Source organism: Styela clava, chromosome 1 (genome assembly GCF_964204865.1).
Source record: "Styela clava chromosome 1, kaStyClav1.hap1.2, whole genome shotgun sequence".
In the NCBI taxonomy this organism is placed as follows: Eukaryota; Metazoa; Chordata; class Ascidiacea; order Stolidobranchia; family Styelidae; genus Styela; species Styela clava.
Window position 1 is genome coordinate 7,647,243 of NC_135250.1, and position 19,921 is coordinate 7,667,163.

A 19,921-nucleotide genomic window follows, 5' to 3' on the forward strand; every position below is an offset into this window, starting at 1 on the left:
TTTAAAGGGTGTTCTATCAAGCTTCCTTCACGAAGAATATTGTACTTTCTATAGCATTCTTAAAACCATAACTTGAATCTGGACTCAGAATGACCACAAATGAAGGCATAAGACTGACAATAGAAACATGCATTGATATACAGGGTATTCATAAGTCTGTCACAATTTCAATTTTGATATGAAGTCAGTTCTTAAAATATCTTAACCAGGTTGGTTTTAGTTTAATCAGTTTTTTCACATCATTTAATATACCTGTACCAGACAACGAACTACATTATGGTATCAATAAATCCCTTTTTCAATATAAAATTTTTGAAACTTTATAAACATCCCAAATTTTAAATGAAACACTAATTTACTATACTGATGTGCTATATAGAAGTTTAACAATCATGAAATTCACCAGCAGGCATAACATCCATAAAATTTTCGAACATATTGAAAATCCATACCCGCAATACATAATAGTAGTACTTATATACACTTATACCAATCCAATATCTTGTTCCTCCTTATTGTAAAAGCATAACACAGTTTAGGTATTACCCTTACACAGAACCATATTTTAGCACTTTACAAAAAAAGATATAATTTTTAGCACCAACCTGTTGATATTACTAATATACAGGTTTAACAAACTACAAACATGGCCATAAATAATCATAAAAACTTATTTATAACTCATGTTTGGCCTACTGAATAATATATGATCAAAATTTACAAACATAAATCGGGTGTTGCCATATTACCGAACACAACTACAGGAAAGGAACAGTAGTGAGTCACATCCATTGCGGCCGTGATCTGACTAAGAAATAAGTCAGAAGAAATTGAATAGCAGCAAGATGCATGTTGTATACACCAATACCAGAAAGAAGGACTATCTTCTATAAAATACTTCTCCCAAAAGGGTCATTCATAGTGACCTATGCATTGAATGTTTGCTGCAGGGTTATTGAAACTACCTATATATTAATTTCTTATTAAGGGTATTTTACCATTTCTCCCATCCTTCTGTAGAAATTGGTTCGTACGAATCAAATATAAATATACACCCACTACTATTAAGAATATAAACAAATGAGACAATATGTAAATAGTCAGCTTTGTTTAATCAGACTACTCAGAGAACATCAACTTTGGAATTTGTATACACAGAAATAGCATACCAGTAACTAAAAGACTGAGGAATTCAAACCAAGCCCAATGAAGAAATTCAGAACTCCAATGAAAATGGGTCCCAAAATGATAATACCACTGTATCAGTGAGAAAATGATACTCAAGAAGATTTTTAAATTATTCTATTTTTTAGCAATATCAAACAATGCAGGGTCTGTTTAGTCAGGCAGGTATTTTTACTACCACTCATATACATGAAATAATATTATTTTTAACCACATAACCTTAATTTTCTAAACGAATGATCAATTTTGGAATAGTTTATTAACACTAGGACTCAACTACCATACAAAATAAATGAAGCATAACCAGACAGAATATTCAAATGTCAATTCTGTTTTCATGCTACATTGATTGCAAGGCTGAAAATGAGATCAAATGTTACTAAAAAAAGACAAGAACATAGAGCAAGTTACACACTTTCGGTATTCAACATGTAATACATCCTCTACGACTAGTCATGAGAAAATAACAATACAATAGGCCATTGGTTCAGCATCAATAATGGAGAGGAAATACTGTTGGGAAATCCAGTGTGTTACTGATGACACATCACTGACATTTCCTTCTAGTACAAATCATGTGTCATCGTGAGTTAATTCTATGATGTCATAATAGCATAAAAGAATTTCTAAATCTCATATTGATGATATCTTAGAGATAGCCCAAACCAAATAGAGGAAAAAAAAACTAGAGAAAATCTAAAATTAAAGAAGCTACTTTACCGTATATATGATTTGAAAGAATTTCCAAACTTGTAGTATTCAATTAATATTCTAAATAAGAGCAATACAATATATGGACACAGTCATGCTTCGTTATCAGTTTGGTAAGGCCTTGGAGCAGTGGTTTTCAACCTGTGTTCCGTGAAAGACCTTGACCCAGGTGTTCCACGTCAAAATGATATAAAATAGGACAAATTAAAAAATCAATTAACTGATTTTAAGACAAGTCTGTTGCTTGATAATATAAATCAAGTAAGTGAATTCTTTTGAGTTGTTATGACATCATTACAGAAATTTAATTTATCATTAACATTTGCCAGCGGTAGGCAGCTTGCCAACAATATCACAATGTGTGTTGCAACCACGTTATACCACATGTTATTGCGATTACTTTCGTTATGGTGATTAGGTATTTGAAATAAAAGACAGATGACTAAAAACGATTATTTGGTGTTCCGCGGAATTTCGTGATATAAAAAGTGTTTCGCAGTTCAAAAAAGGTTGAAAATAACTGCCTTATAGCATCGAGTTTGCAGTCAAGCGAGTCCACAGGACACCAATGGAAAATAATAAAAAAAATGTTTGTGCTTTTTCTTCCCAATATTTAAGCATGGAAACTTTGAAATTGATTGGTGTATTAGTTGGTCTTGTGGAAAAATTTTTCCCAGACCATTAATCTGAAAAGCCCAAGAAAACATTTCAGCCAGACAATCCATAGGTCATTCTTTCAGATAAGTGAGAATTCACAGAAATCATTTTTATTATTCTGTGAAAGCTGAATTCAAAATTTAAAAATGATTAAAGAAAGGTTCCTATTTTTATGCAATTGAATGAAAAATATGTCATTTTCTTATTAGGATATTCTAACAAATCAAAATTTTTTTATTATTAAATAATTTTCAAAATATTTCATTAAGAATTTGCTATGATAAACCATATCGTACCAACATGTGCCAGCCAATATATCAACATCACAAAAATCTGGCAAAAGCATAAGAGGTATCTCTACATCGAAAAAGAGGTGATGGATAATTAAAAATTTATTAGTTTTGTTTGAAACCATTTTCTATTAAAATTTGTGAGTTCAGAATTCAGATTAGAACAAATTTTAAAATTAATTTCATATTTCAGATTACATGTCTTGTTACAACCTAAATATTAAAATGCCTAATTTGAATTATCTTATAAAGCCGAGTATTTTTCAGGTTGAATAGTACTAATTTTTTTGTTTTCACTGTCTCTCTATAGAATATATCAAAAAGGTCACTCAATTCAGTAGAGAGTGAAACCGACATACATAATAGAATTTTTTTTGCTTAGCAGCATTTTTAAGAAAATAGAAAGCTGCATCCCACTGACATCTTTAACAGGCGTATTAAATTGATAATCAGCTCACACCACTAGAGCGACTAGACTACAGCTTATTCAGGTTTCGGTCAGCTATGTGTCAAGGACAGAAAAATGGGGATGGCTAGCATGACTAAAAATCATCTCATTATACAGCTAATAGTTTATTTTTCACCAAATAAACACAATTTTTGACTTTGGCCTCTTTTCTAAAGCCCGGAGGTCTAAATGTGCCTACAATCTGGAAGTCTGACGATGTGCTTCGGCTAATAGTAGTATTGGTATGGCTAAAATAAATCATTTCATAAAAATTATCCTGAAATGATTTATAATAAGACCCACTCATCCCGATGGGGAAACAATCTAATAATAGCATACATGGCGCACTGGCAGACTGGTAAGAACAGGATTAAACAATCTTACTTTTTCAATTTGTTTTTTTAAGGGAAAGCAAAATAAACCTTTCTTAAGGGTTACACATTCAGACATTGTGGATTCAAAAGTTTGAAAAAAAAGATAAATAAATTAAGATGATAATGATAAATAAATAATAATACATGTAAATCATAGTTACACACAAAAAGAAAATATATAGGCTACATGAACAAAGCTCTCAACGCTACATGAACAAAGCTCTCAATTATTCCATATCTGCATATGCAGATACTGAGATATGTTCATCTAATATTGTCAAGTAATCCATAATGTTCCATTGTTGATACCAGATAGCTGGATAGATTTTTCATCATACTGTCATAGGCTAGTTATCAGTATTTAAACTGTTATAAGTTATTTTACAATTTATTTTTTTTATTATTTATAGCAGAAAATAATTTTTTTTACAATACTGCAATAAGTCTTAGGTATGTCTGTATGTAGGTTGTTGCATATTACGGTACTGTATTATGTCGAGTTCTTTTTATAAAATTAGGCTGTTGTCTACATTTTTCTATATTCAGATAGTCTATTTCCCCTTGCTGAAAGGGATTTTCTAATTCTGTTATGCCATTATTAACACTAGGGTTAGCATTTTCAAAAATAACTGTGTTCTGTTCTAGCCAAATCTTATATCTCTGTATCTAGCAGAAGAAGTGCGTACTGTACTAAAGTATGATAGCATTGCGATCAATCAATGAGAAAAACACCGATTATTTAGGTCTAATAAAATACATGTTTTATATATATTCTTCAAGTCACAATATTTATTTTTAATACATCAGAAAAAAACATAATCATATACATTTTGCTGTTTTGTGTAAAGCACAGTTCCAAAATAAACGAGATATAAATTCCGATGCTTGAGAACAAAAAAATAAACTTATACCGTAGACTACTTATAACTACTAGCTTCAAGCGTATTGGCTAGGTGTGCGCTTACATAACTAGAATGGCTAAAACAAATGACCTCACAACTGCACAAACATTTCAAAGTTCTAAAGAGCCTGTGGATAGGCATTTTCTAATTTTTACCAAAATCGCATCCTTCAAACGCTGTTCCTGTCCTGCCCAAACTTGGCCTTTAGTGCAATAGCTCCTCTAGTGGATTGGGTATTTTCATATTTATACCTGGGTTAAAGAGAGAGATTTTATTTCACAAATAATGTCAACACTATATAACATTTGAAGCCACAGAAACAAAAAACAATCATTTTTTTTATATTTCGAAGACTTTATAGTGATATGCCGATTTGACGCTGTATAATGCCGCCGCAACAATCCTACAATGTCATTTGGTCTTCTAGCACAACTCGGAGCTGAGCAGTCGGGCATTATGGAGCTTGACAGACGAAAAATGTTAACCCGAAAATAGAAACTGAAGCGAAGTTGAGTCGGTCGGTAATTTCACGAATAAATACAACTTTTCATCTGTGATATATGGAACGACATTGTCAAATGGTCAATTATGACGATTAGAATGGCTAACTTACTTAGGAAACAACTCGGAACCGGTATACTTGTCTTCAATGGCAATTTAATGGCGGCCACACCCCACTATCGTAAGTTAGAAGTACAAGTCTAACTTCGACAGTATAAGCGAGCATGCCGTTGATGGGAATTTAATACAATGTCAGTTTGGGACACTTACAAACACCAGCGGGATGATCAACTGATCGCTGCTCGGGGTATACAGTATGAGGGATTTAAGGTTACATCGGTGCAGTTTGTCGGATTTACTTATAGAGCACTTGCACGGGTCACGTGACTTTGTTTACTGGACGGCAAAAAAAACAAAAACGTCCATTTGGCTCCTGTCAGTTGCAAGTCGGAGTAGTCTGCAATTTAACAACTCGTTACTCCGGGCACAGTTGTGTGTATATGTACCGCGTTAAGGCACAGATTCCTAACAAAGATTATATAAAGTATATATGTGAATAAAATATTGATTGATAGAAAATAAACCATAGATTTATTTATAGTTTAGTTTTAATGACAAGCAACTCCATAATAATACTTTGAGCGGGTCCTTGCAGGCAACACAATTTTCAATTTACTGCTCTTTATCTTTATTCGATCCTTACAGATATATGCCGCCCTATATCAGTTGGTTTTTACACAGGGGATTGTTTAACGATAAATGAGTCATTATACATTAACGATATGAGAAGAATTCTATAGCAATGTACAAGCTGAATGTTCGTTAGAGAATTTTATCTCTTTTGTAAGAATCTAACCGAATTCTTTTCGGCCGAACTTGCTCCGAAGGCAAGGTTCTAAACAATTTAAATTGTGGCATTTTTATGATGAATAAAAATATTATCACGAGAAATGTAAGCAATGGCAAAAGTGTCCTTAACATAATTAATAATGTTCGGTCACAATGGTCTTTGTTCGACGTAATGTACCAAGAAAAAGACCGGCCTCTGAGCCACGTCGGTTCAAAACATATCACACCATCTAGTGATGGCAATTTCTTTTCTTTAGCGTTTTCAAAGTTGAAAAAGTCAGTACTTTCCTGATATAGTTTACAGTTGCACGTCCAGGGATTATTTTGCAGAAAAGATGAAAAATTGGTTAATTTTTGTGAAGAAGGATGAATTGCAGATGCGAACCAAGAGAAGTTTGGCATCTGCAAATGGTTTGAACCAAGATACAGCTCTTCTAATATGGGGTTGAAAGAAAAGGCGTCTCCTGGAATCCTTGTAATATAATTTCTCTCCAAATTGAGAGTTTGAAGTACTACCATTGCACTAAAAACGTCGGAACCTATTTCCGAAATATTGTTTTTGCTCAGGTCGATATTTGTTATCGCTTGCATTTCAGAATTATCAGGTTTGTGTTTTGTTCCAAATAAATCGTCATTCAACGAATGTATTAAATTACCAGCCAACGAAATTCTCTGCAAAGATTTCAAACCTTTCCAAGCAGCTGATTCAGGTATGCCTGCAAGAACATTTTCTGAAAGGGTGAGTGTCTTCAGTTTGGTCATGCTTTCAAATGCACCTTTTTCAATATTCATAATTTTGTTCTTTTGTAAATATAATTCGTCGAGTTGCTTCATTCCTGATAAACTACCTGTAGGAATGCTCGAAAATTTGTTCGTTGATAAATCCAAAATTAACAAGCGTCCCGTTTCACCCGAATGTCCTATTTGGATTTCTTCGAGTTTATTTCTGGAAATATTTAAAATCTCCAAGAACGAAGTATGTGTCAGTGCATTTTGGTGTATTTTTGCGATGTTGTTATCTGAAAGATCCAACTGCAAAAACAATTTTTTATTCTTCATATTAGCAGCAAAACAAATATCGTATAAATTGTAATTCTTGGAGGAATTATGTTTAAATATATCCAATACAAGTTATTTTGATCAAAATAAATCATTATTGTCCACGTTCATACTGATTCACTTGATTTTCAATTTACAAACCCTTATTTACTGGCAAAATATCGTTCCTATTGCTATCATAAATTAACCCATTATGGATTCTGAAAATATTTTCTTACTCTAACCAAGCAGACGCTAATGTAATAATATTTACTCCCATTATGATTAATAGCCAATCCTTGGTATAACGGGCGCTTAGACAGAATATTTGTATCAAAATTTCAGATGCGCTAAACTTGTCAATAAAACTACCTATACTAAGTAATGAACAAAATCACTTTTACATCTAGCTTTTATCATAGAAAGGAAAACTTTGTGTTTTTTAGATTTCACTAATTGAAGCGCTAGAAATATTTGAAGCAAACTTACAACAATGACGGAATTTAGATTTCGTAATGATGATGCTGAAAGCGCAGCAATGTTGTTGCCAGATAAATTGAGATGACTGAGTTGATGTAAACCAACAAATGCGTTCTGAGATAATTGTTCCAACCAATTTCCACTTAGATCCAGATGTCTCAAGTTGACCATACTTTCAAACGTTCTATGTATATATAGTAAATAAAACGAGTCAAATTAAGCAAGAATATAAGTAAAAGAATGGATTCAAAATGTTTGACTCCGACTCCAGACTAGCCTGACTATACGAAAACGTATATATTTGCTCGGTTTCTGGACATTTTCACTTCGTTTACCGACATCTCAAGATTTTGACTCCAGACCCGGCAAGTATGATTCCGATTGCTGTTCGCATGACAACGCTAGACTCCTACTTGAGAATCCGACTGCGCAGTCTTGTTGCAAACAGCTGTCTCCGTTTAAATCGCTGCTAATACATGCATGAGATTGGGCGGAGATCGTTTACAAATAAAGTAGATTTGGATGTAATATCTCAATAAGAGTTTACCTGGGTAAAAGTCTTTCTATATTGTTGTTAGCTAGAAAAAAGTTATGTAGCAACGGTAAATAAGACAGCGATCTTTTTGGAACATCTGTAAGCTGGTTTCCTCGCAAATTTAATGTATTCAATGTATGTCTGACGTTGGGAAATGCGTCATCTGCAATGTCAGTCAAAGCGTTGGAAGACAGGTCCAACTTTGTGATGCGGAGACCTTTGTAAAAAATTCTGGAATTGATGGTCTTGATCTTGTTTCCCGCAAAGCTGACTTCCTGAAGAGGAACAGTTTCAGTTGTTACGGAAAACTATGATTTGTCTGATTATTTTAAACTACGTAACAAGTGAACTTCACAAACATGGAAGAAGTTAGAGACATAGTATTGAAGATGTATAGTTTTTTTGTGATGCTGGGAGGGTAAATTGAAGGTATAATCTGATTGCAAAAATGTATTCTGTTAACATATAACAAAACAATATTAAACGAAATGTATAGTGGTAATCTCACTCGAATTTTCGCCCCAAGGCTTATATATTTATATATATTAGTTATATACGTTGTCAACACTTATCGTAGCGTATAAAACTGGCTGTACGAAGACAGCTACGTAATGTAAACAATTGTTATGATGCTCTACTCTTACCTGCGCATAAGCAGGTACATTCATTGGAATGGTTTCCATATCGCCTTCATTACAGAACACCGTTAGAGGTTGTTCATTGCACACACATCCCTTGATACAGGACCCTTTCACTGAAGTGAAAATTGTCACCAAAGACAACAATAATTCAACCACCATACTCATATCATTTCCACATCTCTAAGCTAGTGCACTAGCTCTCAGAATTAAATAATACATAGTTTCTGTTGCATGGGCAAATTAGAACTGTTGCTGCTTACCATGCAATGCTTAGCGCAAAGTGAGGGCCTCAGGCGTTTAACGTATGTATGATCTCTTTCCACTAAGGGGATAGATAGTTTTCAGATATATTGTAATTTTAATGCACTAAACCAAGGGTTCTCAACCTTTTTTCTGTCAAGTACACCCCGAGTCACGAAACAATCAATGCGAACCCCCGGAAATCAGACACCGAACAAAGTTGTGATATATTGACTAACATTTTGTTGCTTGACCTTATGTAACTAAATTAAATCGTCTTGTTGATAGTATTGCCCTTGTCGTCTGCCTAACTAATGAATTTATAAAATATGTCGCAAGTTTCAATAAGCATAATCACTTCTCCAATGCTCGCAGCACGCTGTCTTTAGAGATTTCACAGTTTGCATGCAGAACCTTGAATTTCACATTGTTGCGCCACAATCACAACAACGCAACATCAGGGAAAATCTACGTTTCAATTGGCATCTAGTTTCAATGGGCATGCATTTTCCTATGGTAATAATAAAGGATATTAAAAAAGATCACCACACAAAAACTCGACTGCCATCCAAGTACCCCTGGAAATCTTCTCGTGAACCCCTGGGGGTTCGCGAACCCCAGGTTGAGAACCCCTGCACTAAACAGTCCCTTAAACCAAAGACTGCAGATAACTTAAAATCAGTTGTTCTTTAAGCATGGAAAAACGAGCCCAGAATAAAAAGGTACATACATCGTTCGCTAAATCATTGACTTAGCATTTTTTGTTGAGCAAATCAGCATTACGAGATTTTCTTAAATCCTTTTGCAATGATGTTTTTGAGATTTGATGCTATTGTGACACTGTATATACATATCAAATTTGTTTGTCACTGCTTCATACTTGCTATTTTTGCCCCGATGTTTTGTTACCTGTGCCGCCCAACTATTTTGGCGCGAGTGTAGGACACGCTAGGTTTCTTTGAAAATGTGTTCTTCGCTATAAAACTCCCAACACAACGCTGACAATGCCTGGCATTTCGCTAGCTGGATTTTGACGTTCTACCTACTCAGTGAAACCTCTATTATTTTTGTATTTTAGTGCATAGGCTACATTTTGTTTGTTTTTTAGTTTCTATACATACGTGTGGTCTGAATGAGGCAACCAACGTTGGGGAGCACTGTCATGTGTGATGATAACAATTAGTGGAACATGGCAAACCGCTTCTTCCATGTATAAAACCCTTACAAGAGAAGAGATGACAAACCATATATAAAAAAAATGGAGGCACATCATGTTTGATTTGTTTTCAATTTACATCAAATACATGCAATAAATTGGTTCGTGAATTGAATGAACTTGTGTTGCAAAATCTAAAAAGCCAAATAATCATAATATAGGAATTATTCTTAATGAATTGGGAATGACTTCATTGGCGCTGTGACTTTTTAGTGTGAACCTTGAATTTGAAATTGTCTGGACTTGGTTTCAACACAGTAATGAAAGTAGGCTTGCACGTGTTAACACTGGCGTACTCAGCTCATTCTTGACTAGACGTAATAGAATTTGACTAATTCTATTTGATTTAATTGTTAATTGTCGCGTTCATAAAATTCGTCCCAGCGAATTACCATAGAAAACGAGTATTGCATTTTGCCCAAATATATCAGTAACTGGTGTGATTTTTCAGCAAAATTAGGAAAATGTTTTACCGCACTTTGTATAGTTCTAATAGGAAACCGTAAGCATTCATAATGCCAAATTTTAATTGATTTATTGTTGAAATGAAATTTCAGGAAACTGTTGAAATTTTATAGAACTATAGGGCGAATAAACAAACTTTTGGAAACGTTTAAATAGAGGAAATATCTATTAGATTAAGATGTGATACTAAAATATGTTGTTTTTAATGTGAGTCAAACGTCTATATTTACATGCCTTATTTTTAAGGACATACAACTACCCATCGTTCGTCACATGGGCATAATCCAATATATAATATGTTTCATCAGAAGTTAGTGCAATTGGTGTTTGTTGTCGCGTCAGTTGCTTCTTTCAAGTGTAAAAAAATTGAACTTGACACCGCGCAATATTTCCTTAAAACGACGCAACTTTGTCAAAAAAAAAACGCAAATATGCCCTTTGACATAAGGAGACATATAACTAAATACAAATGTCCGATCTTGAAACAAGAAGTCCACAACTGAATTGAGCATTCTCGTAATCAGTCACAAATATCTCCGATGTTAAATATAAACTTTGTGATAATTATCATAACACGATATTTTCCCCGCGGGCTTCATTCTCAACTTCTCGCTGTTTGATTTTAGTATACGATAATATTCGAATCGTATGAATCGTTGTAGAGGATTTGTTTCAGGTACAATGAATGAAAGTACACGATAACAGTGGAGAGTTTTGAGAATGGGTTTGGATTATTGCTGGGAACATTTATTAATATTATTCATTTCATTGTACCGGTATGTGTAGGGTTGTGAAGATAGAAAGATTTTTTTTTTTCTTGAAAAATAACACGAAGGCGAGCATATTAATTTGTGCTGTTTTTTTAATTGTACCATGCGTTGTAATGTTTTTTTTTATTGCAAGAGCATCAGTTGTCATTTACTATTAATATAATACATACATTTTGCCATGGATCCCAACTCCCCAGCAGTTTTATCAAAATCACAGCTAATCTTATGGTCATGCATCAATCAGTTTTTTTTTTACAAACGGGCTGAGAACGAACGACGATAAAGCAAAGCAGGACAGGTCGTGAAATAAAGACTTCTTGTGTTCTGTTTTAATGGTACCGTATCTATATAAAATATTCAGTGTCCGATTATAAGTGGAAATCAACACCAGAAATTGTTTGCAGAAACCACCGTACAAATTCATTTTTTAGGTTAGTACATATGACAGTTTTGGCTTAACTCTTTGAACCCTGAAAGCCGCTAAACCGGCTTTCCCGAGAAAGTCTTCTGACGCTGAAAGCCGGTTTAGCGGCTTTCGCATCCCGTAAGAGGTATGCAACTTTGAAACCTCATATCTCGCGAACCATTTATTATATTTAGACAAGTTTTACATCGTGTGAAAGATAATCTACAGGACTAAGTATAATTTTGAAATTGAGATAAAATATTGTGATCATCTTATGAAAATTGGCAAAATTAAAAAGCATAAAAAACTTCTGAAAATTGCTCAAATCTAATTGACAAAACTTAAATTTGTTTTCGATTAAACCTAGTACATTATCGACAAAATTTGTAGAATTTGAAGATAGCTTTCCAGTGATACCATTAGATTGAACTTATGTTGCACCATTCAAATTTTAGAAGCATTTTCATTCGTGATTTTGTTTGTCGCAAGATCGAGGTGACGTAAATAACGACCTAACACATTTACGCCGTTACGCAGCGACGTTAAGCAATTACGTTGGCACGTAGCACGTTTACGTTTCATACGAGAAACACTTTTCCTCGCATGCTCGTAACGTCATTTACTTAAGTTCGTACTCGTGAAGCGACTTACGACTTGTAAACGATACACGGGGAAATTTACGCATTACATCGGTTCGACTAAAACACACAATACGCAGTGTTATTGCCGTTTTAATTGCATAAAGATATGAAAAATACGAATAGCAAAATTACGGATTTCTAAAAACGGAATGATGGAACATATCGATGGATGCATTGTTTAGCGCCATTGCTGAGTTTTATTGTGCCATATTTTCTTCTTCCGATAGATGAATACTATCCAATATTTCATCTGGACAAAGCTTTCGTTTAAAATCCATTGTAAATATAGCGATATCAGGAATGTAGCGTATATGCAGTAATTTCGAAAATCTAATGAGGCTGCAAAATGTAAAACACTGGCCAGGTGAGCTACTGGTGCCACCATGTCTTCCGTGTACCCGTTATCAGTTTTTTTTTATTCAATCTTCATGATATCCAACGGTGAATAATTAGCCTTGATGTTTCCGGCGGAACCTCATAAATTCATGAGGATCAAATATTTCGTTTTGGCCATTCATTTTCGTCCCATATCCAAATAGTAAACGTATATAAAATGGCCTTTATATTCTAGCAATTTTACTATGTTCGATCAAAATTCGTCTGAAAGTGTTTTATCTGCGGCCGAGGATATGATACTAATGCAATGAAGCCACAATCTGCACTCAAGCTGTGAACGACCAGATGTGCAATTGCGCAATATACCTCACGCAAAGAGTTACGCACGATACGTCGCATGAACGTTATCACGACAATGTCGTCGTCGCCCTTTGCGTCCTTACGCAAACTTGGCGTCAAATAGTTGATAAATTTTGTTCCCAAACCATTTGAATCGATAGTACAAATTCTGCAATAAAATGAGTTATGCGTATGTTAAGAAAGTCATACGTATATTCTCCGAAAGGTAATTTTGTATACTTTTCAAAATTGTACTTATATTGTTGATACATTTCTAAGAAATGTATTAAATATTACCAAAATACAAAAAAATAGTAGATGGGGCTACAAATAGGCTTACACATCTCATCAAAACATCTCGTGAAAAATAATGCCAGTTAAAAATAAAAGACTAGATAAGCTTTTATATGATATATTACAGACCATCTGATATCTAATGGTTTAGAAGTTATTTTGATTTAAAATTAGGGATATTACAATTTTTTAACGCGTCAAATCGATGCGACGCCGTGGGAAGTCAGGGTGAGAGAGTAGCATCGTTCTGGGGATTCAGAGTTCAAAGAGTTAAACGCAACTGTAAGACTATAGAACGTGACCACAAAGTTGTTATCATGTCTTGCATTTAGCCTGGAACCGGAAATTAAGAAGAGACGAAAAAATTTGTTAAAGCAAATTAGTACCACGAAAAAATGCAGTTATGGGCCACACCATGATTACTAGAGCGATAACAAATGACCATTACATCAACAAAAATGTGCGTTGCAGCAAATTAACGACGTTCGCATTCCTTTGTTGCTCACGCATAACCTAGTAGAGGGTGCGGTCGAACGACCATCAGTCATAGTAGAGTGAAGCAGCGGAGGTGTCAATTTTCGTGCATGTATGTACTTTGCAATATGTTTCATATACTACAAAAACAAGTTTATTAACGAAGCTTATATACTATTTATTAGAGCGGATAGATTGTTCTTGTTCAACCATGCGTGTATAAATAGTAGCCCTTGAAATAAGTAAAATCTTGATGCAAATTCAAATTTTAATACCGTCTAATCACTGCGAAACATTTTTTATACATTCAACAGACTTTTCTGAGTTTAGCCATATATTCTAGTCTGTAGTATTATTGTAGGAATTGAAATATTTGTTCCAGAAATTCACAAGACCACGGAAGCAGAAATTGAACTCAAGAAAATATGTCGTAAGTATTATTTGCATGAAATTATAAAAGAAAGAAATACGTCCGTACACTAGTCGTAAAAACTAACCTCATAGTTGAAAAGCAAATACCACGCATCCTAATTATTAAAATTATTTAAATAGTAACCTCAATTATTTTTTATTGAATGACAAAAAGAGTAGTTTATAATATATATTTTCAATTGTTAGAAATCAGGGCAAAACGTCTGCAGATATTGCTATCCATTTTTTATTATTTGAGTGGATTATATGAGCAGCGAAGCCCGAGAAAACAGGTTATAAATTCAAATAGTGGTTTAGCTGCCCAACAGTGTTACTAAAATACCAATGGAAGAATAAAGAATTAAATATTGATATTCACGACTGTTACATTATGTAATGCATTGATCTATATTTTGAACTCGAATTGTAATATAAAATGATTTTTTTTTTAATAATAACAGATTATGAATTATATTTATGTTGCAAATCGAGTTTAATTAGGTTTTGTGGGCATTTTGACAGAATCGCTTAGTACCATTAAATTAAACATGGTGGATTATTATGTGATAAAGTATTCTTCAAGTTCCGCCAATCTTATAACACTATATACGAAACCGAGAGAACAGAATTAATCTAAGCCTGACGTCGTAGAAATATTTTCTGCTGAGCTAAAAATATTTGGAAAGATAAAAATACCTGCTTCTAAGTCACGTGAATCGTAGCAACAGATTTGGATTAAGGCGAAACAGAAAACTAACTTGTAATAGTATTTGATGATTGCTCGAGCGATTATCGGCATGCATATATACACACAAGAAAAACTGAGCCAAAAATTTGCACGGAGATTTCCGTGTTTTTCGATTTTGAATTTTTAAAACGTTTCGATAAGGTTTGATAGATAACAAATGTGGGAAATCAGGCCCACAGCGCCCCTCTCTAAAGTTCCTGTTTAATCCGACAATATGTGGCAATCAATGTTTATTTCTTTTTTAAACTACAAGCGAATGTAATATGTTGTTGAAAATTACTATAAGTCAGTTCAATTTTTTATTCAGGAACACGCGTGGGAAAACAACGGGGTTTCTTCTGGTGCTGCAAGCTTCATTTATGGTGTTTTTCGGACTTTTCGTTGATTACGATACAGGTGCTGCAGCCCGAAATGGAAACGTGACAAAAACAGATGGCCATGGTGGACATGAATTAGCAGATTATTATCCTAGTAGGTTTCGTATACTATGCTTGGTCAAAAATATAGTTGAGATAAAATAATGCCGTGAACAAAATATGACAATCGAAACCATTTAACAGTGTACAAACCAATTACGTTGTCACTAAACAAGCAAAATCTTTTAAATCAGTTCAACTTCTCACGGAGGATCAACAATTTAATCCGTACTAATCCGCAAGCATTGAAGCGTACGACAAATGTACTAAGTTTAAGCATCTTGTTGTCAAGCTTTAGATAACTTCCGTAGTCCATCACAATTTCCAGCAATGGAGAAGTTGTATTCTGTGTCTAACGGGAATCAATTTCGGGTTTGATACGCCTCAAAATATAATCAACAAGTTCAAAACGAACTGGATTTGGATTAAAATTCTTGGAAACATGAATGTCACAAAATTGTTATAACAATATAGATATATCAAAGTATTTCTAAGTTACTTTTCGTTTGCAATAATGAATCAATTTCACAATTTAGTGTTTCAAGATGTTCATGTTATGATGTTGATCGGTTTTGGCTTTTTGATGACTTTTCTCAAGAAACATGGATTTGGATCAATTGGCTTCAATTTCTTGTTGACATGTTACGTTATCGAATGGGCAACACTAGTAAACGGGTGGTTCGGTCTAATCGGAAGTCCTTCTACCAAAATCCATGTCAACATTCTCACGTGAGTTAATCCTGTATCCAAAATTGCTAGAAATAGATTCATTCTTAGTTCGCGTTTGACGATCATTTTGAATTATGAACATAAATCAACAGTGTTAGATCTGGCAACCTTAAATTTGAGTTTATTCACTATTTCTTTATTTAGAGTTTTGAGCATCCAAGCTTTGGTCCCTTAAAGAAATGTGTTGGTAAAGTAATTCCAATCAAATTTCTAACGAATTCTATCGCCGACATCTTTGACTAATAATACCGGAATGGTAAAGCCACGGAGATGACAATCGGGTCATCGCGCTTTTATAACGTCTATTGCCCACGTGAAAATGTATATATTTGTGACATATCATCATTTAATTTAAGCAGACTTATTCTTCATATTTCCATCTAGACTCTTGGATGCTGATTTTGCTGTGGCCACAGTTCTTATTTCATTCGGTGCTGTTTTGGGAAAAGTCAGTCCGATACAACTGCTTATCATGGCGACATTTGAAGTTGTCTTCTATAACCTTTCATTCTGGGTCGGAGTACATGTGTTAGGGGTAATGACTTTTTTGTTTGCAAATAATATTAATCAGAAAGACGAAAACAAATGCCAGCGTTGCTTGCAACTCTAAAGCAATGCTACAGTAACAAAATGACATTTTTAGCCTACAAAGTATGTTGCCAGAATTTTCAATTTTAACAATTGATTTTGCTCAACTCCTTTGCTTTATGTGCGGCCAGTAAGACATTTTATTGTCTTGCAAACGATAATGAATTTATTATTACTACAGGCTTTGGACATCGGAGGTTCAATGTTCATTCACGCCTTCGGTGCTTACTTCGGACTGTCTGTTTCAAGAGTTTTGTACAAGACTCATCACACTACGAATCCCAAGGAGGGATCAGAATATCACTCAGATATGTTTTCAATGATTGGTAAAAATCTTGCTTTGATGTCACTATATCTTTGGAATCACTAGTTTCCAATCAGTGGAATTAGAAGTTGGTATGATTTATAGCACTCTTCGGCGTCGTGACTCGAGTAGGATATCCAAAGCTAACTTAAATTCATATTCTCGGTAAATCGCTACTGTATGATTACTTTATTATTATTATAACTTCATCACTGAGAATCTAACTTAATAATAATATTCCCCAATAACATTTCAGGTACTCTATTCTTATGGCTATACTGGCCAAGCTTCAATTCTGCTCCAGCACTTGGTAACGAAAGGCATAGAGCTGTTATCAATACAACACTAAGCCTTGCAGCGTGTACTGTAGTTACCTTTGCTGTTTCATCAGTTACAAACAAGAAAAACAAGTTAGACATGGTAAGCTTTAAAGTGATCGCCTAATGAACCAAGTGTCCGTAAGGATTGGAATAAATGTCATTGCTTCCACAGGTTCACATTCAAAATGCAACACTCGCTGGCGGGGTTGCCATAGGATCCAGTGCTAACCTGATTATCCATCCATTCGGTGCTCTGATGACCGGTTCTCTAGCTGGTATATTATCTGTTCTTGGCTTTCGTTATATTCAGGTAAAGTCGAACTAGGCTATTGGAAAATTTGCTGATCAGCAATGTACTTTTAATGAATAAATTATCTTTTGTCTTCAGCCCACACTACAAAGAGTATTTAAACTTCACGATACATGCGGAGTTCACAACCTGCACGGTCTTCCTGGAATTTTGGGAGCGATGATAAGTTCCGTTGTCTGTGCTGTTGCTTCAGTAGAAGTTTACAATGATAGGTACAGTCTCTAACACTTATCATCTAACATGATTTATCTAAATAATCATGCAGATTTATGGTGATTACACAATTGGCAAATTCAAATTAACCCTGATTAAATGATTTTTTATCTGTCTTTTATGTTGAAAAAATGTCTTGCTTAAGCCAAATGCAGTAAGTCCCAATAATTCACTCCTGTACTTGTTCATGGTGTATATTCATGAATGACATTTTTAGATCAATTATTTTTAGATCAAACAAATACCATGCCATTTTCTACAAAAAATATTTACCTTGGTACTCAAAATGCATAATTCGTTATATATTACACACTTCGGTGACTCCCTCTATTTTCGCCCCACATTTCTGGTTATCCGAAATATCACCATTACTCGTAATAACCACTAATGATATTTTTTTGGCTTTATCTGTAATTTACTTAAACTAATATATACTTATGAAACAGCTATCCCGTCGTCTTCCCGCACAATCGAAGCCCCGGAACTCAAGGCGGATTTCAGATAGCTGGTGTTGTAACTGCTATAGCAATTGCTATGGCGGGGGGAGCAATCACTGGGTTCTTCCTCAAACTACCAATCTGGGACAAATTGTTGAGAGCGGAGTTGTACGATGATAGCTCATTCTGGCAGGTAAAAGACCTATTTGTGGAGCGTCGTTGTATTATTTGATACCGCGTTTAGAATAGTATTTCAATAAATGAGTTTTTTTTATATATTTTCAATGCCAAGTCACTCACTCTGGTCCCAAATACGGTTTTTAGACTGAGGTTTAGTTGGACTTACTTAAATTCAAGCGTAATCGAAATTCATTCTGAATTACTCAATTGCGTTTCAGTAATATCTCAAACTAAGTAATGCCATACAGGGCTTCAGAACGACAAAAACATTACCGTACAATGAAGGAAGAAAACCACTATTTACTTAATATCCCGTTAATGGGTCAAAAATGGGTTTTTAGGTACCTGAATGGGGTGATGATAGTAGTTTGGCTCCATCTGACGGACACGAGTACAAAAAAGTCGACGATGAAGAAGTCAAAACTTCCGATCCCGATTCTGCCTCCCTTGAAGAAAAGCCAGGCTTGGAAGAAGAAGATGCGGCATTGCAACAAAGTACCGAATAAAAGTTATCGATAGAATATTAATATTGACATTACATTTTACATTTGGAAGATTCATTAGTGCGGTTTCTTTTTCCAGATTAATTTGTGTCCCCTTTGACGTGCAGTCTAACTCTCATGTTGATCGTGAAACCGTGAACGTGAATATTGTATTCAAGTGTCAAATAGCGTTACCACTAACAATATTTCACCGAGGGGTAAATTAAATCATTTGTTTTCTATTTGAAAATAAGATAACGCGCATGATAAAACAGAAAATTATCATCCACATTTATCGTGCTGGATGTTTTGTTATTTTGGCTATTTTTTGCTTGGAAATGTGGAATAAATAGCAAATCACAGGACCTCAAATGTTGTATATATATCATTTCTTTTATTATATCATCATTATTTTTTATATACTAATAAATTTACTAATCGTTTTTCTTACTGAAATGTGTAAGAATACATTATAGGAAGGGTATAATGCAATTTATATTGTCATATTCGCTGAAGCAACTGGTACATCACTAAATGTTGGATTTTGGGTACTCCAGGTTAGGGTTAGGCCATAATTTTATTCCGATTTTCCTCATTTTTGTTCTATTATAAGTTCGGGGACTGTCTGTGTTAGCCAGTGAATATACCTCCTGCCCATAGGTTTCAGCCCTTTTACACAACTTGATGTAAAATAGGCGAACAAAATTAGTTTCCTTCATACTGGTACACACAGCTTCTGGATCGCCGGATTTTGAATATATATAGTGTGTTTCTAGGGTTATATGTCAAGTTATATGGCCTCGTATTCGCTTTAACGGATGGGCTCTGTAAGCTGCGCATCTCAATTTATTTATGAACGTCGCTGGTTGAATATGTCTTATCATGTGTATCGTTATCAGACGTTGCATCAAAATATCAATTTATGCTTTTCTGTTGGTTAGAGGAATTCAATTAGGACGCTATTTTGTTCGTTCGTTCGTTGCTGAGGGGT

General features: G+C 34.4%; 2 protein-coding genes across 2 annotated transcripts; one reads left to right on the forward strand and one right to left on the reverse strand.

Annotated features, from left to right (window-relative positions):
* Positions 1 to 5,739: 5,739 nt before the first annotated feature.
* LOC120338922 (uncharacterized) lies at positions 5,740 to 8,880 on the reverse strand. The gene is made up of 4 exons (XM_039406925.2): positions 8,615 to 8,880; positions 7,983 to 8,245; positions 7,445 to 7,619; positions 5,740 to 6,949 (listed from the first exon to the last, which is right to left on the reverse strand). The coding sequence occupies exons 1-4, from the start codon at positions 8,774 to 8,776 to the stop codon at positions 5,891 to 5,893; spliced, it is 1,659 nt and encodes a 552-aa protein (XP_039262859.2). The 5' UTR covers positions 8,777 to 8,880; the 3' UTR covers positions 5,740 to 5,890.
* Positions 8,881 to 14,078: 5,198 nt separating this feature from the next.
* On the forward strand, positions 14,079 to 19,295 carry LOC120338945 (ammonium transporter Rh type B-A-like). The gene is made up of 10 exons (XM_039406972.2): positions 14,079 to 14,222; positions 15,259 to 15,422; positions 15,904 to 16,096; positions 16,481 to 16,631; positions 16,866 to 17,010; positions 17,245 to 17,408; positions 17,481 to 17,618; positions 17,697 to 17,830; positions 18,278 to 18,461; positions 18,790 to 19,295. The coding sequence occupies exons 1-10, from the start codon at positions 14,218 to 14,220 to the stop codon at positions 18,952 to 18,954; spliced, it is 1,443 nt and encodes a 480-aa protein (XP_039262906.2). The 5' UTR covers positions 14,079 to 14,217; the 3' UTR covers positions 18,955 to 19,295.
* Positions 19,296 to 19,921: the final 626 nt, after the last annotated feature.